The sequence below is a fragment of the Leuciscus leuciscus genome, assembly GCF_965113295.1.
Source record: "Leuciscus leuciscus genome assembly, chromosome: 20".
In the NCBI taxonomy this organism is placed as follows: Eukaryota; Metazoa; Chordata; class Actinopteri; order Cypriniformes; family Leuciscidae; genus Leuciscus; species Leuciscus leuciscus.
Genome location: NC_138744.1, coordinates 26,484,721 through 26,506,931, shown reverse-complemented (window position 1 = coordinate 26,506,931; position 22,211 = coordinate 26,484,721). Strand labels below are relative to the sequence as shown.

Below are 22,211 nucleotides of genomic sequence, written 5' to 3'. Positions count from 1 at the left end.
TGAAGTCTGTAAGCAATAATCTATAATTCATTACCCATACACACAGCAATATTTGTATGATATGATGTGTGAAATTAACATGAGAAACCAATGCTTTGTCATTTCATCAGAGTGTTCGTGTTTTGCTTTTTGCATCCTTGGGGATGAATTTATTTTTTGTATTTTTTTCTGTCTTTAGGTCTTGCTCAGTCTGGCTCCTGGGGATGTTTTGATGAGTTTAACCGTATCGACCTGCCGGTGCTCTCAGTGGCGGCTCAACAAATCGCCATTGTGCTCACCTGCAAGAAAGAACGGCGGAAGAACTTTATCTTTACTGATGGAGATAATGTAGAGATGAACCCTGAGTTTGGCATCTTCCTCACGATGGTGAGCTGGTGCATTTATGTCTTCTTCGAAATATCACACAACTCACAGAGATTTGAAAGTTTCTTTAACACTTACAGACAAACTAAGAACTCATAAGAATGTGCAAACCACTCCAATACATTTTATCTCTTCCTTTTATCTTTACCTTTCACTGTAGCTAATACATACACCTGTGACTGTCCATCAGCTGAATTATATATTAATGTGCCAAGTTACAATGTTTTATTACAATGTTTAGGACAGTTAGGGGCACCATTTACTCTTAATAAAGTTTGCTTATTTTTTTCATACTATATGAAACACATAGAACATATTACGAATACAGTTTTTTATAGATAAATCTCAAAGACTATGTGGAAATCTGACTAAACTGTGATTTAAAGACCCAATGAAATGAAAGGTTACACTTTCAGGCTAACCGTCATATAAACAATATACTGTACAGTAGGTTGTTATTTTCTCTCTCTTTTTTTTTTTTTTTTTACAGAATCCTGGATACGCAGGGAGACAGGAACTTCCAGAGAATCTGAAAATTAACTTCCGCTCAGTGGCGATGATGGTTCCTGACAGACAGATCATTATCAGAGTGAAACTGGCAAGCTGTGGCTTCATTGACAATATCGAGCTGGCCAGGAAATTCTTCACTCTGTACAAACTGTGTGAGGAGCAGCTCTCTAAACAGGTGACTATCATTAGTAACAATGTACTACAGTATATAGTATATACTTAATAATCACATATTCCGATTTTCCGGTCAGTTCTTCCCTGCTCATTGTAAACTAGATTTAAAGAACAGTAAAGTGTTGCTGAGGAACTAAATATTACCGGTATGTATTATACTATGGTGCTGTTGAATGCTTGATTCTGATTAGCTGAAGAATGTTCTAAAGTGTGCCATTATTTTTACAGTAACACATAGCTATGGTAGTTCCAGGCAGGTCTTGGACGCATTATAGTTCCATGTAACTTCATCAAATGATTTTAGTTATTTCAAAGGTACTTAAATCTTACAACAGCAAATGAACCAAAACCCACAAAGACACTGACCAAGCAAATACATATAACAAACAATAAGATAAAAAAGACAATTTGTTTTCCCCTCAAAATTACGTTTCATTATCTATGGAAAGCATACTCTCTTTCTCACATTTTCTCTTCCATACAAACGCACACAGATAGGCTACAGTACAGAAAATAAAATATGTAAAATAGTTTTGAATCTGCAAAACTACTAGACATTTCTCAGTATCAAGGCAATTAAACTTACAGATCCGCAATTAGTAGAGATGCTGCTGCTACTGAGCTCCATAATGGTGACTTCAAATGAAACATTCAATAAAACATCAACATCTAAACATCTGTAAAATTTCAATAAGCTTGATGTGAGTATTGCATTCAAGGCCTTATATACCTGGAAGCGGGGGTGCAGTTCGCGATGCAAATCTCACTAGCCAACGTGCATTGGCTCGTTCTTTTACCACTTGAAGGTGATTGGGCTCTCAGGCGAGATCCTTATTCGTCAGTCACTGACGATTAACGTCGAAGTTGATTGACTGATAGGGAACAGGTACTGAACACAGGCGTGAACACAGAAACAAGAGGAACAAAAGATAGGTGTCCAACACGGGACAGGGGAAAACAGGTCAGGATCATAACAGCATTGTTGAATCATTATTTTTCTGTTTATCCCTGTAAAGCTGCTTTGAAACAATCTGTAATGGGGTGGTTGACGTGACGCTACATTTTTGTGTTCATGGTGACAAATATAAATAAAAATGTATAATATTTCATTAAAATATCTGTTGTTATATACAGTTTAATCTTCCAGAACTAATACATCTGTAATTAATGAGTATTATAATTCAAATATGTAAATATTTAGTTTTAAACATGACATTTGTCCACTGGCGTGACTGTCCGGGGTAGCGTTGCATATCTTAAAACTACTGTAATTAAATGAAAAATAAGTCTAAATACATTAAAATACTTGATAGTATAGGTATAGTGGAGGATCTTTCCGAATTTTAGATAGACCCGCCCTCTCCACTTTTTGAATAAGTTTGATTGATTCACCAGAATGATTGACAATAAGGAGGGCCAATAGTATAGGTGATCCACCCGGAAGTAAAAAATCCTCCGCTATACCTTTAATGAAACTAAAGGTTATAAGTCATAAGGTTCCCATTTAGAATAATTGTGACACATTACATTTTGTCCGCAAAACTGGTGTCCACCTGGTGTGACGCCATTCTGTAGATATAAAACGGGCATTCATTTGGGCACCCTATTACTGAGAGGGGCCCTTCTTCATCCAGGAAGTACAGTAGACCTCACTGGAGTACATGGACTGCCCACAAGGTGAGTTCTGTTTCAAATATTTTCATAATATTGCAATTTCCGTGCACTGTTGGAAATGGGATTCATTATGCAGTCCTTTGGTGTGACATAATCTAAGTATTGATCTGAAAATTTTCATCAATTTATATTGATTGACTATTGAAAATAATGTAAACCTTAAAGGTGCTCTAAGTGATGCCGGGAGTGTTGACATTCGAAATGTTGTCAAACAAAACGGAGACTAGCTAGACCCTCCCTCCTCCTCCTCCCGTCTCCTCCCTCCTCCCCTCCCTTCCGGCATAAAGGAAAGTCAAAGTAATCACTAAAAACAAAGTTAAGTTTTACTGATACTTCATTCAATGTGTGATGTCACCAAGTTAGATAAATGCTTTTATATATTGTAGAACAGAATGCAGAAAAAGAGAAACATTGTCTTAAAATCGTTTCGCCACCTGAGGTTATAACTGTAACTATAGCTCCCATACAAGGACGCAATAATAGCAAGATAACGTTAGCTTCGCGTTTCCCAGTGAGCATAAACAACGGCGGCGGCGTAAACAAATTTAGTCAAAGTTGTCAATAGCCTATAAATGAACATTCAAATCTATAACAAACTGTGGGTGAAAACAATCATTCACACAAATTGTCGCCCTACTGTGAATTTGCTTGACCATTTACAATAGAGATTGATCGCTAGCTGCTAGAAACATATATGTTGTATTCACCAAAGCTAACGCTGACTGCATAGTTCTAGCTAATTACATCCTTGTGTTGGTTTGGCGAACATGAACGTCAATTTAGAAAGAAAAATGGATTTACCTGTTCTGCAAAAACAGAGCAACTGAATGTCGGATTGGAAGCCCTTCTGCCGGCGGAGTTCTCGCCACCTTTCGAGGGTTTTTCCGATGTAAATTCGGGACTTCGCGCGTTCCTTATCCTTGTCCCTCTTCTTTGCAATTTGTTCATCGGAACGTCGTCTCTTTAGTCGTGTGTCGGCCATAATTCAAACTTCCCTCTTCATGCTTCTCTCTCCTCCACACACCCCCTTCATGTGCACGCGCACTAACCCCCAAACCACACCCCTCAAATACTTCTTGTCGGTGATTGGCTGGAGCACTGTTTGTTGTGTTTCGTGGTGCGGGTGAGCCCAGTTTGTTTTTGTTGCCGTTTGTGGAGCTTGTGGTGTCTAGAGAGACCGCGTTTTTTTACAGTGTGTTCAGAGGACAGGCAGCTAGCGGATAGTGAGGAGATGTTTGCTGTATGTGACAAAAAATTGTTTGGCCTAAAAAACGCGTGACATCACTTAGAGCACCTTTAACACTGTTAGTCAGGATTGAATACTTTCCTCAATAGCTAGGCCACAAACTGGCCTTGATCTTGAAGATGTCCACTGGTGTGACAGCACTGTCCTATAGTGTGACATGAAATCAGCGTCACACTGGTGGAAATGGCTGTCACACCAGTGGATGTAAACATTATTTGTTCCTATAAAATAACCAAAATCAGACAGAAATCACACACACAAACCAGATATATTTGAATCCTGCATTTATTAGCTTCTTGAATCAGATGAAGAGATGTGTTTAGTTGTGTTTGTAGCTCAGAATGAGGAACTATACACAGACAGCGTCATTGCATTAGAACAGCCTTATGGTCTGGTTGGTTCACGTGAGATGATTGACAGCTTTAGAAACTAATCATATCACGCTGATGTCATAGCTGACACGAATCAGGAAGAGGAGAGTCATCGCTAGCTCAGTTAGCTGTTTTAAGCTCTTGAGATCGCACATTTCAATGGGATATGAATAGAAATGTTAATTGCATACTTTTACATATCTGTAATTATCTTAAAAACTGTTAATGATAGAGAGGTGCGGTCTTTTTTGCCATATTCTTCAGATTCCGCTGAAAACAGTGGTATCCAGTTTGTATATATACACACTTCCTTGTTGCGTAATACCACTGCGTAAAAAGGCCAATGAAATCGATGTTTGTTAGGCAGATTCCACGCGCATCGACCAATGGAAAAATTGCGCTTGGAGGAAAGTTTTCTTACCCAATCTGAGGACATATTACCATGACGTATTCTAGCAGAACAAGAAATAATAAATGTGACTTTGTAAAAAAAACAGGGGCATACTGGTACTTTTTGTTGTCCAATGATGTGACGAAATGTCCTGTGGAGTGACAAACTGAATTATAAGTGGAAAAGGCATTTAAATGCACAAATTTATGTAAAAGGTGTTGAATAGTATAATAATGATATCATCATTATGCACATATAAGGATGGAATGAAGCTTCATTAGGTTGTATACTAATTATAATGAATATAATCCAGACGTTTGGGTAAAGTCCCTATGTGTACATCTTATAGTGGGATAATAACATGATTGTGAATTTTTATTGGTTACTTTTGATATGGGAATGTAATTAGGACAAATTGATAAGGATTGTGCATATTTGTCTTATCTGTCACACAATCTCTGAATTAAATATTAACATAAAAAATTTTGTCACACCGGTGGACAATATTTGGGACTACCACACAAAAAAGTTAATAAAATGCTAAATAAAAAAGGAATTAGAAAGGGACACATTCAGCTTTGAGTTATTCACATATTAAGCAATATAATTATAAGACATTTGACATACATTTTAGAAAAAAAAAATTTTTCCACTTTGGATTTGAGTTCACGTCAACCACCCAATGTATAAAGTGCTATAAAAATAAAGGTGACTTAACTTGACCTAAATCAGGGATGAAAAAGACAATTTCACCAATATCAGGTGTCCATAGAACTATAGCGGGTTTTAACCTTTATAACTTTATAACGCCTCGGTTACGACTGTAACCTCGGTTCCGTGAAGAGGGAACGAGCGTTGCGTCGAAACTGACGCTATGGGGAACGCTTTGCGTGATGACGTCTTGAAGCACATGTAAAATCAGTCCAATGGTGTGGCGGAACGTCAGAGGCGGGTGACGTCACGTACCAGGAAGCTATAAAAGCCGGCCCGAAACAGAAAACGAAAGCTTCGTAGAGTCTGAAGTCGTGCTGACAGGCATGAAGGAGATATGGCAAGGCGACGCAACGCTCGTTCCCTCTTCAGGGAACCGACGTTACAGTCGTAAATGAGGCGTTCCCTTTCAAGGGAACTCGCGTTGCGTCGAAACTGACGCTATGGGGAACGTCTATACCAACGCCACCATAGCTACAAATGTCTGTCCTGTGTGAAATCAAGTGCGCAGCACTAGGAAGACAAAACCTGAGACCCTGGAGTAGAGTCTAAGTCCAGAGAGTAAAACCTGACGAAGGTGTGCGGTGAGGACCAGCCTGCCGCATCACAAACGTCCTGTAAAGACACTCCTGATATAAGGGCCTTAGAGGCCGCCATACTCCTAGTAGAGTGCGACCGGACAGCCAAAGGAGAAGGCTGCCCAGCCGCCTCATAAGCAAGTGAGATAGCCTCAACCACCCACTTGCTCATCCTTTGCTTAGACACTGGACCTCCCTTGTTAGGGGACCCAAAGCATACAAACAATTGATCGCTTTTCCGCCACAGGGCAGCTCTGTGGACATATGCGTCTAACGCCCGAACAGGGCAAAGCAAATTATTCGCCTCCTGGTCCGCATTTTGAAAGGGAGGAGGACAGAAGGCCTGCAGAACAATAGGTTAGTTTAGTTAGTTAGTTTCAACGGAGCAACCGACAATGCCTGGAGATCCCCTATTCTCTTGAGATAAGAAATGGAGAGAAGAAACAGAGCTTTCAGAGTTAGGAATTTCTCAGGAACCTCCTCAATGGGCTCAAAGGGGGCCAGGGAAAGGCCTTGCAGTGCAATGGACAAATCCCAAGGTGGCACCCTAGAGCGAACTGCAGGCCTCAGCCTCCAAGTGCCACGAAGGAAACGAGATACCAGAGGGTCTTTCCCCACAGACATTCCACCCAAAGGAATGTGGTAAGCACCTATAGCCGCCACTTAAACCTTTAAAGTGGACGGGGTCAGACCTGCAGTGAACCGATCCTGCAGGAACTCCAGAACTGTACCAATTGTGCAGTTGACTGGATCCAACCGACGGTCACTACACCAAGAAGTGAATACTCTCCACTTCAGGGCATAAAGTTTCCTCGTGGAGGGAGCTCTGGACTGTAGAATGGTCTCAACAACCTCAGTTGATAGACCTGACTCTATGAGCTGGGCCCCCTCAGAGGCCAAGCCCACAGGTTCCACAGTTCTGGTCGGGGGTGAAAAATCGAGCCCCCTGCTTGGGACAGAAGGTCCCTCCTGACGGGAAGCTCCAGAGGATGCCCGTCGAGGAGGGACACAAGATCGGGAAACCATACTCTGCCCGGCCAGCGCGGGGCTATAAGAAGCAGGCAAACCCGGTCCCTGCGAACTGTCTCCAGAACTCCCGGGAGCAGAGCCACTGGGGGAAAAGCATACAGACGTAGCCTCGGCCACGTCTGTACCATAGCATCCAGTCCCAGAGGAGCTGGATGCGTGAGGGAGAACCAAAGTGGACAGTGAGACGTCTCTCGAGACGCAAACAGATCCACTTGTACTTGGCCAAACTCCCTCCATATCAGCTCCACCACCTCGGGGTGGAGCCTCCATTCCCCGGGCCTCGGCCCCTGTCTCGACAGAGTGTCTGCTCCTATATTCTGGACCCCGGGGATATAGGCTGCCCTGAGTGACAGCAACTTCCCCTGGGACCACAAGAGGATATGGCGTGCCAGATTGGATAATGGGCGCGAGCGCAAACCCCCTTGGTGGTTGATATAGGCGACTACCGACGTGTTGTCCGTATGCACTAACACATGGTGTCCCCTGAGATCTGTGATAAAGCTCCTCAGAGCCCGGAAGACAGCTAACATCTCTAGGCGATTGATATGCCAGGAACGATGATGGTCTTCCCACAGACCTTGAGATGAGCGACCCTCTAGGATCGCTCCCCAACCCGTGAGGGAAGCATCCGTCGTTAGCAGTTTGCGACGACAAGGAGCTCCCAGCACTGGGCCCTGGGACAGGAACCAAGGTTTCTTCCACATAACCAAGGCACGTAGGCATCGCCGCGTGACCTTGATTGTGCGAAATGGGTTGCCCCTCGGGGAAAACCCTCTGGTCCTGAGCCACCACTGCAGGGGCCTCATGTGCAGTAGTCCAAAAGGTATCACGTTGGAAGCTGCTGCCATGAGACCCAACAGTCTCTGGAACTGTTTGACAGTGAGTAGCTGGCCTAGCTTTACACTTTTCACAGCTGCAAGGATGGAATCTACACGTGGCTGTGACAGGCGTGCCTGCATCGACACTGAATCCCAAACCACGCCTAAAAAAGTGGTCCTCTGAAGTGGAGAAAGCACACTCTTCTTGGCGTTCAGCCGTAACCCCAACTCTTTCATATGGGCGAGAACAACATCTCGATGTTGAACCGCCAACTGATGCGACTGAGCTAAAATCAACCAATCGTCGATGTAGTTCAATATGCGAATACCCTGAAGGCGCAAGGGCGCCAGAGCTGCATCCACGCATTTCGTGAAAGTGCGGGGTGATAAAGCCAGGCCGAATGGAAGAACTCGATATTGGTATGCTTTGCCCCCGAAAGCAAACCTCAGGAACTTCCAATGACACGGACGGATGGAAATATGGAAATATGCGTCCTTGAGGTCTATCGTGACAAACCAGTCCTCGGACCTGATCTGTGGCACGATTTGTCTCAATGTTAACATTTTGAACTTGAGCTGCATGACTGACTCGTTCAGAACTCGAAGATCTAAAATGGGACGCAATCCCCCGTCCTTCTTCGGAACTATGAAGGACCGGCTGTAAAACCCGGTTTCCCTGTTGGAGGGAGGTAGATATTCTATGGCCCCTTTCTCTAACAGAGTGTTTACTTCCTGTTCCATAACCAGAACCTGCTCGGGGCCCACCACTGTGGGCAGGACCCCCATAAACCGAGGTGGGCGTTTCTTGAATTGTATCTGATACCCTTTTTCCACGGTCTGCAGGACCCAACGAGAAACATTTGACAGTAGCTTCCACGCTGTCAAAGATTCTACTAGAGGTACCAGCCTCTCGAGACTGGTTTCTGGATTTTGTTGCTGTTGAGTAGTCGGTTCGTTGCCCTGTAACGGCGCACCGGCAGGGAACGACTGAATAGACTGCTCTAACACCCTCCTCAGAGGGGGCGGGCATCCCGAGGCCACTACGTTTCCGGGTGGTCCTTGAGATATGTGCTCGCCGGAGACCGCTGCGCCCTGAAACACCGGAGGCGGCAGGGTTGGCAGAACGGTCCCCTGAGGGCACCGAAGAGAGACGGGCACCGTAAAAAGAGGTGTTGACCGCTCTGCTCCGGGGGGGGGGGGCTACCCTCATTTGTCCTGAGCCCACGGACATCAGGACTTTTTCCCAGCAGCCTTCTTGTCGGTAAAAACGGTCCGCAGATCCGCTTTACCCCTCGAAGACTGCTGGGTTTGAGAGCGCCCTCCGTGTCCCCGAGATTTTTGTGGGGGAGCACGGGAGGAAACGCTCTGTTTCTGAGTGGCATGGTGCTCAGCGCTCTTTTTAGATGAGTGAGGCTGCTCCCGCTCAGCAGCCTCGATGAAAGAACGGCGGGGGAGAAGTTTCTGAAGTGCAGCTGCCTGTTTTGAAGCTTCTTGTGATTTAGCTACAGCACTATTAACTGCATCTCCAAACAACCCTTTAGTGGAAACCGGTGCATCCAAAAGAACATGTTTCTCTTTGTCCTTTATATCACTAAGATTGAGCCACAGATGCCTCTCAGTGGCCACCAGGGCTGCCATAGAGCGGCCGATGGATTTAGCCGTCTCCTTGGTGGCCCTGAGAGACAAATCTGTGGCTCTACGTAGTTCAGACACCGTATCAGAACTAATACCCCCGCCCTCCTCAGAATTACCCAATAATTCAGCCTGGTATGCTTGCATTAGAGACATTGTGTGCAAACACGCTGCAGCTTGGCCGGCGGCGGCATAAGCTTTATGAACCAGGGAAGAAGTAAATTTTACTGGCTTGGATGGAAGTGCAGGAGCCTTCAGAGAAGATGCCGTTGCTGGAGAGAGATAGCTCGCGAGCGTCTCTTCCACCTTCGGCATCTCCCCATAACCATGCTCTTTATAATTGTGAATGGTGGAATAGTGAGATGTTTGTGCAGTATACACTCTATATGACACTGGTTTCCCCCACGATCTCGACACCTCGGTGTGGAGATCGGGGAAAAACGGAAGGCTCCTGCGCTGAGGCTGTGCACGAGATGGCAGGAAACGCTCGTCGAGCTTGCTTTTCAAACGAGCGCCCTGCCTATCTTCTGGCCACTCAATAGATAATCGCTCGACAGCTCTAGTGATAACATCAAGCAATTCCTCAAACGCATGAGACTGAGGTGGCGAATCCTCAGACTCAGCGTCAATACTAACAACGTCCAACTCCTCAGAGCTGGACAATTGCAGTATTGGTGCCTCCATCGGGGGGGAAGAAACCGCAACGCGTGCTTCCACACCCTGATGAGAGGCACTGGATCTATCAGAAGGAGGCTGAGATAAGGCAGAGCCCGTCTCAACATCCACTGATAGATCCATTTGCGAACCCCAGGTCTGTGATCGACGCCGTGCCTCGGCAGCGGCGGGACCAGAGCCCTGGGGAACGCGATCCTGAGCGCTCTGGAAGAACGCCAGGCGGGATCGGAGCGTACGCAAAGGCAGCGCGTCACAATGCTCACAGCCAGCACCCTCGAGTGCTGACTGGGCATGCTCCTCTCCCAAACAAACAACACAAAGGATGTGAGTGTCCCCACCCGTTAAATAACGCGGGCAGGGGTGCACACACAACCTATACTGCTGCTTGCTCGCCATACTGAATATATATATATATATATAATATAGACAGACAATACCAAATATACAGAGACAGATTTCACACAGAGCGCAACTGAAGACTCAGAAAGCTTTCGTTTTCTGTTTCGGGCCGGCTTTTATAGCTTCCTGGTACGTGACGTCACCCGCCTCTGACGTTCCGCCACACCATTGGACTGATTTTACATGTGCTTCAAGACGTCATCACGCAAAGCGTTCCCCATAGCGTCAGTTTCGACGCAACGCGAGTTCCCTTGAAAGGGAACTTACTTTTTAAGTAAATGTATGATTTTTTTTTTTTTTTTCTAGGTCCATTATGACTTTGGTCTGCGCAATATTCTGTCCGTCCTACGCACTCTTGGTGCCGCAAAACGGGCCAATCCCAATGACACAGAGTCTACCATTGTCATGAGAGTTCTGCGAGACATGAACCTGTCCAAACTGGTAAGTATACCAGCGCACATACAGACATAGTTTTCTCATATGACTGACATTCACACCTCATGAATATACAGTATAAACATGACACTTATTTGATTATACTAGTGCAGTGTCCGTGCAAATTCAGTTAATAGTTAAGAGCATAATAGCCAGTTTTATATTTGACTTGTTGACATACTATCCAGTTAACGACCGATAAAACAACGTTAAGCACAACAGTTTGTGAATAGGCTACTACAAATTACGGCCATGAAAGAGATGGTGAATAGCATAGGCTACTATTAAACAGTAGCGATAACATTAAGCGCACCAGAATGAAATATAATATTAAGAAGTAAACAGCATACCTGACTTTGAGATTCAGTTAACATCCACAAAAATGATGGCCGTGAAAGAGATGGTGAACATCTTACTTACAGATTCAGTTAACATCCACAAATGAATAAGCACAACGATTCAGGGAGCAGGCTACACAGTGAACTCCGAAAAAATGCTACGCTTGAAACAGAGTGGCAAGGCGTAGGGGTGAAAATATTCCCTTAAGAAATGGGACACCACTACTACACCGTTACACGTCATTATACGTCGTTGCTAGCGCCTACATCATAGGAGATGAGCCAATGTTTATCACAAACTTCCAAGACGTCGTCAGCTGTAGTCTTTTTTTTGCATTTTTCTTCTGAAGTTCGCAGAAAACAACGGAGATGACGATATCTTCGACGCCTAATGCTGCGTTCACACCAAACGCGAATAGAGCGTCTGGCGCGAGTGATTTCAATGTTAAGACGCGTTTACACGCGTCTGGAGGTCTTGCGGCGCGAATGAGACGTTTAGCGCGGCGCGGTGGACGCGTATTTGCCTCATTCGCGCATCCACTTCGCTTCAAACTTTTGCTTTTTACACGCGTCATATTGTTAACGAACTTTAGCAATTTTTTTGCAACCGTTTCTTTGAAGAACATGACCATAAATATGAACACAAGATTGAATGTGACATAAAGAAAATGATTATTGGCAGTCATGTTGCCTCTGTAGCCGGTGTATGCAGGTACATTTCTCATACCCCTTCGTTTGAAGTGTGGTCCCGAAAAATCTTCGTTTCAAGGGCTATCTGGCCCTTCCCCCTACCCCTCCAACCAAAAGAGAATCGAGACAACCCCTACCCCTTCACGGGATCGCGCAAAACGGAGGGGTAGGTTCAAGGGGTAGGGCAAGGGGTGAATTGGGATTGAACCTTAAGCTCCACTGCTTTCTTCGACCCTCTCTGTCTCTGGTCCTGCGCTGTGCTCACTCAGTGTGCAGTGTGAGTTTTACTGATATATTTAACGATATCTTTTGTTTTGCATTTCTAATCCAAACAACGCCAAACTTGGCACTGCACTTACTCATGCCCGAAGCAAGACAGCTGTCAAGTTTGAAATCCATCGGACTAACGGTTTGAGAGATATGCGAATAACAAACAGACACACAGACAGACAGACAGACGGACAGACGTTTCTGTAGTTTATAGATAGATATTCTCTCTCATATCAGTTTGTGGTTCAATGTCAGAATTCCTTTCTAAATGCATCTGTCATAACAATGAAATGACACTGGGGATATTTTGGGGATATTTAATTTAATTTTATCAATCAATAAATTCCTCTTGAAACAAACTTTGTTGTATTATTTTAATTTAATACTGTGAAGCTGCTTTGATACAATCTGTATTGTGAAAAGCGCTATACAAATAAACTTGACTTGACTTGACACTTGTCTCTGCCCTTCAAGATTGATGAGGATGAGCCATTGTTCCTCAGTTTGATTGAAGATCTTTTCCCTGGAATTCAGTTGGATAAAGCTGGATACCCTGATCTGGAATCAGCCATAGACAAACAGGTTGGAAAAAAATTATAATATATGAATCTGAACGTTTGTTAGGTTGAGCACTGGGAATTAAAATCAAAACCAAAATCTTTGTTATTCTACTAGGTAACTGAGGCTGGTCTTATCAATCACCCACCGTGGAGGTTAAAGATTATTCAGCTATATGAGACTCAAAGAGTTCGTCATGGGATGATGGCACTAGGCCCCAGCGGAGCAGGAAAAACAACCTGCATCCATACCCTTATGAAGGCCATGACTGGTGAGAATTAGACACCAGCCATAAAAACTTGGCCATTATGTTACAGTGGACAGGGATCATTTCGTTGTTGATGTAAATAGTAAACATTTGTAATTTATATGCAGCTTACTTTAAATACATGTTTAGATTGTGGCCAACCTCACAGAGAGATGCGTATGAACCCTAAAGCTATTACTGCACCTCAAATGTTTGGTCGACTCGATGTGGCAACCAACGACTGGACTGATGGAATCTTTTCCACTCTTTGGAGGAAAACACTCAGAGCAAAGAAAGGTAGATCACCTGTTAAAAAAGTGTATAGAATATGCATAAGCAGCAGAAGCTTTTGGTTACACTTTATTTTAAGGTGTCCTTTTTACAGTGTAATTATAATTAAGTACTGAGTAATATTAAATAACATGTACTTACTATAGGGTTATGGTTCGTATTAGGGTTTGGTTTAGAGTTAGTAGCATGTAATTAAATGTTATTAATAATTTACTGTTATTACTATAATAAATACATGTAACATGTAACAAGGACACTGTAAAATTAAGTGTTACCAAGGTTTTTTTTTAGCTCCTAATACTGTATTTCCTGAGATTATTGCACATATCAAAGTAACTTTAAGTATACAGCACTGAACATTAAAACTATTAAACATACTTAGCATGTCTGGTCTAAAATGTTTAAAAAACACATCTACTTTTGAGGGAGCAAATCTTTTAATATATGTCAGCAGAGCCCCTCAGGGCTTTTTTTGTCTGGTCAGTTGTGTAAGAAAGCTGATGGTTTCCAAAGTGGTTGAAAAGCCTCTCAAACAGGCAAGAGTGCACTATTCCCTCCCTTTACAAAAAGGCACTGAGATCTATAACACATGAAAGAGAATGTTTCATTTAAATGGAAACATGTTGAAACCTATCGACTCGTTTTTTTTGTGTTTTTTTATCAATGAACAAGTGCAGCCATCAAACAGGGCTTTTGACACTAATGGGCCAAGCAATCAGCCATAAGATGGCAAAGTCAGTCATTGATCATAATGATTGATGGAAGCCACAACATTATGCAATTGTATCTGTATCTTATTTCATTTCTCATTTGTACTTCATGGTTTGTGTTTAGGGGAACACATATGGATTGTTCTTGATGGGCCAGTTGATGCTATATGGATTGAAAACCTAAACTCAGTCCTGGATGATAACCGTACACTGACATTGGCCAATGGGGACCGCATCCCCATGGCCCCCAATTGCAAGATTGTGTTTGAGCCACACAACATCGATAACGCCTCCCCAGCCACAGTGTCCCGTAATGGGATGGTGTTTATGAGCTCTTCTGTCCTTAATTGGAGCCCTATTTTGGAGGTGGGTGATAACAAATTAGTACTAAATAATACTATTATTAAGTATTCTATATTTAGATAATTTAAGGGTTACACTTTATTTTGATAGTCCACCATAGACATTCTACTAACTAAAAGTTACTTTGCAACTACTCAATGCCAACTAACTATCATTAGAGGATTAGTAAACTGTTAGGTCTGAGTTAGTAGAATAAGTTGACATGTACTTGCCAAGTTTCTTATATTCAGCAGTAGAGTTTCTTTTGGGGGACCATCAACATAGTGTTGCAATGCAGATATTATGCAGACAGTCTACTAAATACTCTAATGACTGGTAGTTGACATGTAGTCACAAAGTTACTTAAAGTTAGAATGTCTAAAGTGGACTATTAAAATAAAGTGTTACCAATTTAAGTAATTAAAAAGATTATTGTCAGAGGATGCTTGGTTACACTTAATTTAGTTTTCTTTGTTACACTGTAATAATAGATTTAATAAGTACTGATTAATATTAAGTAACTGCATGTACTAGTAGGATTAGGATTAGGGTTTGGTTCATTTTAGGGTTAGATGTACTAATACATAATTTATAGTTATTACTTTAGTAACTTCATGTAACAATGACACTTTACAATAAAGTGCTACCGGATGCTTGCTTCCATAAAATCTACAGAAATAGTTCACCCAAAAAAGAAAATTATGTCATTTACATACTCCATTGTTCAAATATTCTTCCTTTCATGGAACAAAAAAAGGAAATATTATGCTCTTTTTCAAGACTAAGTGGCTTTCAAGCTACAAAAAGGACAAAACATGTATCATAAAAGCAGTATTCATGAGTGTACTATGGTCTTCTGAAAGCTATCGTAGCTTTGTATGAGGAACAGACCAAAATGTAGGTAATTCTCTGAAAAACTGCCATAGCTCTTAAATCTCATTAATGCTTTCTCTAATATCCATACATGTAATGTCAAAATATGACAAAAGACACCACAGGGATAACCTTGAAGCTCAAGCTTGAATGTGTAAAATGGTGAATGAGACTTCAGAGCTACACCAAAAGAGATACCAGTATATTCCTTGGATTTCAAAAATGTGGAATCATGTGGATTTCAAACAAAATGAGGGTTTGCAATTGAGGGCAGAATTATAATTTTTGAGTGAACTATTCTGTTAAGCTGTCTATTTTTTTCTTTCTTTTCTGAGAAGTCTCTGTGTTTAACTTGAAAGGTTAGTTCATGCAAAAATGCAATATCTTTCATCATTTGCTCAACCTCATCTCGTTCCAAACCTAGAAAACTTTAAAGACTTAATTAATGTTTTTATTCACATGTAAACATTAGTTGACACACATGCATAGAGCACATCAAATATGGTCTAACTGTTTTAACTTGACACATGAGAACAAACCTCACTGGTTGCTGTGGAAGCTCAAATGTGCTTATGTGACACATGAGAACAAACCTCATTCGTTCTTGACTTGTGTGTCAACCAAGCATGGTTAAGTTTTCACTTGCCATGTTTAATATGCTCTATGTATGTATGTATGGTGATTAATGTTTATATGTGAACACTTTTTATCATATACAATTATCATGCCTATTCAGAAGACTTGGATTAAACTGCTTGATTCCAATGAATTACTGGTATAATGATTTTATGAACTTTTTGAAGTGTTAATGGGTTAGTTTACCTAAAAATTTGTCGTTTTGACTCATGTCGTTTCAAACCCATAAGACTTTCGCTTATCTTCAGAAAACAAATGAAGCTCTTTTTGATGAAATCTGAGAGCTTTCTTTTCTATCCATTGAGAGCTACGCTACCACCACTTCGACGCTTCAAAAAGTTCATAAAGAGATTATAAAACTAATCCATATAAATCGGGTGGTTTAGTCCAATTTTTTTCTGAAGAGACTTGATCGCTTTATATAAGAAACAGATTGTATTTAGGCTTTTTTCACATTTAAACACTGATCAGCGAACATAAACAGAAGCTCAATCGAACCTGATTGACGCTCAAGAAAAAAAAACTCATTGCTTCTTGCGGAAGCTCAAACATGCCCCATAACACACGAGAATGAACCTCAAACGTGCTGCATAACACACAAGGATGGACCTCGTTGGTTCTTGCGGAAGTTCAAACCTGATGCGTAACACGAGAATGAACCTTATTGATTCTCGCACGTCAAGCAAACACCGTTTACCACAACTGATGTGTGAGTTGGTGAATGTTTATATGTGATTAAAAGCCTAAATTTATAAATGTTCATCATATAAAGCGATCGTGTCTCTCTCACACAATTTATGTGAATTAGTTTTATGACCCTCTTTTTAAAGCATCTAAGCGATAGTTGCGTAGCTGTCAATGGAGGGACATAAATCTCTCCGATTTCATCGAAAACATCTTCATTTGTGTTCCGAAGATGAAAGAAAGGCTTATGTGTTTGGAACGACATGAGGGGGAGTAATTAATGACAGAATAAAAAATTTTGGGTGAACTATACCTTTAAAATTTTGAGGGAATGAAGGCACAGAATGAATGAAGGCTCCATTTGTCTTTTGAAGTTGAATTAAAGTCTTATGGGTTGGAACAACATGATTGTTCATAAATTATGAGAAACATTGTCCTTTTTGGGTAATATAAATTTAGTATATTAACCAAGTTTGAAGAAATTTGAGAACAACTAGAATCTACAATATTTCCCTCCACATTTGCATAATAAAAGTGAAAAAAAGGCACCCACAGAACCTCGAATGTAGAAACCAGTGGCTCTGCTTGTTATTAATTCTACTCCACTCTGAATTAATGAACTCTAAAATCCCCCAGGTATTTCTCTCTGTCTTTATAACAGACTTCAAAGTGTTCAACTGTTCAATGCATGAAGAGTAAGAGAAGGAGAGCCAGAGAAAGACAGAGAAGATGGACAAACTATTTTTGAGCTCTAAAGGATAGTTCGTTTAATTTCAGTGTGCAGATATCTCCCATTATGTGTACTGTATGTCCTTCCTTACGGGTTTTTCACTTGTGTGTGTGCTTTCAGGGCTGGCTGAAGAATCGCTCCCCTCAGGAAGGGGTGGTCCTGAGGGATCTCTTTTCGTCCTCCTTCCCTGAGCTCTATCGGTTCAGCATTCAATCTTTGCAGTATAAGATGGACATGCTGGAGGCCTTCATCATCATGCAGTGCATAAACATGCTGCAAGGACTCATTCAGCCCAAGGTTGTCAACAGTTGTAGTCCTCATTACAGATTTTTGCAGCAGTGAAAGACTGCTTACTAACATGTCAATCCAAAAATAAGGCTTTTAAACTTCAGCTTCTGTCATTAAAAAACAGAGTAGCGCAGTTGTTAGTACGTGCACTGTATACCAGGGGTCACCAGTTAGCAGACTACTGTCCAGTTCTGTCCCGTGAGACAACGGTTGCACCATTTTAACCTTTCTACAGTTTAAGTGAGCAGCCGTAAAAACAACAGAGATGAACACACCAGAAGCGTTCAGGGTCATTTATGTCTAGCACTATATCTTCGAATTCTTTTATTTAGGCCCAGACGCACTTCTTAAGCCAATTTGCATGTTGCTTTTCTCTCACACTAAAGACATAACAAGCATGAAGTACGCTTCAATTGACGTGGTTATTTTAACAACAGTAACGAAGATACAGTGGTGAGCTGCAATACTATTTAAATGTTGAGCAGACAATCTCATTGGCTGCATAATCAGCAGACCCCTACTACTGCTGTCCACAAGGAAATGTATTGTACTATTAAGGAAATACAGAGCTACTAGTAGGCCTCTTGGAACTTTAATTGAACACCCCTGCTTTATACATTAGTGCACATTCAGTCCATTATGCTGTACAAAATTTTCCCCTATCCCCTTATAAACTATTCCTATTTAGTGGAAGTCATGGAGTCCTCTACCCGAGAGAGCAATGTACACAAATGAGTGAGCGCTTTTGTGCACCGAAGAGCGCAGTGGTGATGTAGTATAAAGAATGTCTCCACATACAAGATTTCATTTGATGAGATTCATCGGTGCATTATGGATGTTTTCAAATCTTATTACGATGGATTTTAGGAATTAGCAATGGTTTCTGACAGCACTATAAAATGTCTGACACCTGAAACTGTGTACTAGTGATAAGGGGATTTGATAAAGAAATGGTACAGCAATGGTTCTAGCAAAATAATACCATTTCGCTACATTTAATGCAGTGAGATTTGACTTATCTTGACAGTGCCATCATTGAAATGAAATATTGAATACTCGTTGATCAGCTGAATAAAATAAAATATGTAAGCTCATCATTACAATATAAGCAGAATTAGCTTAAATCAATCTATGAATTCATATAAATATACTGAATTCCTGACCAATTTCACTCAATACATGTCTTTTTGACATTCAACCCATGCAGATTTTCTCCTTATCTGAAAGTCATGAATATGATTAGGATGAACTGTCCCCAGTAAATGTCACACATTATCACTCGCATTGTCATTTGTAAAGCATTTAGTTTTGAGATAGACATTATACAGCCCTATTGTCACCACACTATCATTCTATGAGAATTAAACATGAGCCAAATATGCATTATACCCACTGGCTCTATAAAAAAAGGCCCTATAACCTTCAAAAGCACTTTGGGCTTGATGTAATTCTTTCATAGACAGTGTGTATAGAGCACCAACAATGCAACCTGCAAATGATTATGTAATTGAAACATTTGTGTGAATGACCATAAAACAGACAGTGTCAAGTAATATTGTTGTGAATTGGATGTTGAAGAATATTAACACCTCAGGCTGTAGCTGAAAAGAAACATTCATGCCTAACTGACTGGCTTTGAATGTATTTGTATATTTTTATCACTGGTGCAGTCGTGAATTTCCCTTCCTGTCGATTTTTCCCCATCTGAATTCTTTCTTTCTTCCTTTCTTTCTAAATAAATTAGTACTTTTATTCCACAATGACACATTAAATTGATCAAAAGTGACAGTAAAAAAGATTTAAAAAAGATTCTTAAAAAGACTTGTATATTAAATAAATGCTGTTGTTTTGAACTATTTATCAAATAATTCAGAAAAAAAGATAACTAACTGTAATTCTGTAACAACTTGTTTCAATACTGATAATAATAAGAAATGTTACTTGAGGAGTAAATTGTAATGATATTGCGCAATATTACTGTTTTTACTGTATTTTTGATCAAATAAATGCATCGGTGAGCATAAGATACTTTTTTCAAACCCACTAAAAATCTTGCTGACCCTAAACTTTTGAATGGTAGTGTATATTAATGTGCTGATAATCCTGACCGTGAAGCTTTGTTTTCATAAATGGTAAATGTAGTGTCATAAGGTAAATTTGCATCTAACATCAAATTCTTATTTAATATTTTAACCATCCCTTTAATAATACACAATTGTTTCTCTCAAAATATATTTAAATAACAGCTGTCGTCCTCATTAACCCAGATTTTGTAGCTTCTAGCACTTTATTTTCTGCCACTGTCAGACTTACAGACAAAATTTTATATAAACTTTGTTTAATTATGAATGCATCCAATCTAGTACATATGGAAAAAATTTTAAGCAAATGAACATATCCCGAAAAGTGTCATGCATTTTATTCTTAAACAAAAGTTATCAAAACATATTCAGTGGTCATATGGGTATACTGAACATTTTCACAAGTTCACAATAAAGGATTATATTATTATTATTATTATTTGGATATCAGATAATGCATAATATCTTTTCTCTGGTTTCATGAGTGCAAAAATAATAATTTTAACTGGCCTTTATGCTCTGACAGACCTTTGATGGTGTCTTTGATGATGTAACCCATCAGGAGCAGGGAGGGGAGCTGTCTCGTGAGCACATGGAACGTCTGTATGTCTTCGCTCTCATGTGGAGTGTGGGAGCCCTATTGGAACTGGATGATCGAATGAAGATGGAGCAATGGCTCCGTCACCATGACAACATCTGCCTGAACCTTCCCAACATCCCTCCCCACAGCGAGGACACCATGTTCGACTTTTACGTCACTAATGATGGTATCTAACACAGTCACACGCCTCATTCTGTGTTATATTTGCTTCATTTTTATCTGTCTTTGTCTTTGGTTCTGTTTACATATAAATCTTCAATTTATAATATTTGTGTAAATGTTTTCAACTTATCAACTTTTCCGATTGGTAAATGACAAGAAAAGCTGTTTTAGTAAGACTGACTGAAGGTTTTTCTTCTGAACAAGAGTATGCTGGGAAATTACTCTTTTTGTCAGTACAATTCAAGCAGCAGTCTAATTTCTATGTCATTTTTCCTATTGAGAGGAGAATTTGCATGTTTATGGAGAATAGTGAATCTGAAGTCTGTTGTCTGCCTTCAGACAAATCTGACACTCAAGATTGTTTTTATTCTTTCGTTTTGTTGGGCATTTATTGATGGACCACAATATAAGTATATTCCAGGTTGACTTCCAGGTTGACCCAAAATTCTCTGGTTTCTAAGTTTCCTTTGAAAATTTTCCGCAAAATAGTGTACACTTCAATTAGATGCCTAATTAGCAGCAAGTTTCCCAGCCATTACATTTTGTCATGGCAAAAACTCCACTTGTGAGTCAGAACCAGGGTTAATAACCCTATTTAATTATGGAACACATTGGCTGTTCATTATGGAGTTTTAATAAAGGTTCTTGCAAGATGCTCTATTCACAGTACTGACAGTGGAAAATGTGTATTTTGTAGGCCATTGGGTTCACTGGAATACCAGGGTGGAAGAGTATATTTACCCGCCTGACTCTACACCAGAGTATGGCTCCATATTGGTGCCCAACGTAGACAATGTTCGCACTGACTTCCTCATCCAGACCATTGCAAAGCAGGGCAAGGTGAGAGCCTTTTCACTCTTATTTGACTTTTAATAAAAAAATAAAAATAAATGATCAGGCTGTACATTGATCTGTACATTATCAATATTGTAATTTACTGTATATATGCAGTACATATATGTATATCATATGTTCTCGAAACTGGCAGTAAAAAAAGACTGCAAAATGCAATGTTTGTTAGTTTACAGTAGTTGTAACCGAACACCCATCGAGCACTGGCTCTGAGACAAGAACAAGCACCATTTTGGTGGAATAGTGTTATCTGTTTCTTCGTGAATTAGAATGCAGTTGTACATCGTATTATAAAACCCTCTGGATCTTATAAAAAACACTAAATATATTGTAGGTTGTATTTTCTAGTGTAGGTTCTCGACAATGACACCATGCAGTGCTGCATTATTGATTTGTCTGAGTGAGGCTTGTTTAAATGGACAGCTACTTTGTTTGTCATCAAGACTTTTCCTGTGCTGCCAGCACTATGATTAGCCTTGCACAAGGACAGATGGTCGCCCTCTCTGGAGTCTACTCATGTTTTCTTCATGTGTTTCAGGCTGTGCTTTTGATAGGAGAACAGGGCACTGCCAAAACCGTCATCATCAAAGGCTACATGTCCAAATATGACCCAGAATCCCACACTGCCAAGAGTCTCAATTTCTCCTCTGCCACCACACCTCTTATGTTTCAGGTACATGAAGACAGTGTTTTTCCCCCAAAACATGTCTAATATTGTGGTATCTTTGATGAACAGTATTTTGGTTACACTTTCTATGAAGTCAGCACATACTTTATTACTGTGTTGTAATGCATAATCTTTTTAGAGAGGAACTAACTAAACAACTAAGCATTTTTAAACATTAACTAAAC

General features: G+C 40.7%; 1 protein-coding gene across 4 annotated transcripts in view; it reads left to right on the top strand.

Moving 5' to 3' along the window:
• dnah5 (dynein, axonemal, heavy chain 5) overlaps positions 1–22,211 on the top strand; it is a 249,542-nt gene that overhangs the window by 103,569 nt on the left and 123,762 nt on the right. For all 4 annotated transcript variants that reach the window (XM_082150214.1, XM_082150212.1, XM_082150215.1 and 1 more), the window contains exons 37-47: positions 179–366; positions 854–1,048; positions 10,878–11,012; positions 12,779–12,886; positions 12,980–13,133; positions 13,260–13,406; positions 14,235–14,476; positions 17,496–17,672; positions 20,307–20,511; positions 21,205–21,347; positions 21,898–22,032. In XM_082150214.1, the coding sequence (XP_082006340.1) occupies positions 179–366; positions 854–1,048; positions 10,878–11,012; positions 12,779–12,886; positions 12,980–13,133; positions 13,260–13,406; positions 14,235–14,476; positions 17,496–17,672; positions 20,307–20,511; positions 21,205–21,347; positions 21,898–22,032 (1,829 nt within the window). The remainder of the gene's footprint in view (positions 1–178; positions 367–853; positions 1,049–10,877; positions 11,013–12,778; positions 12,887–12,979; positions 13,134–13,259; positions 13,407–14,234; positions 14,477–17,495; positions 17,673–20,306; positions 20,512–21,204; positions 21,348–21,897; positions 22,033–22,211) is intronic.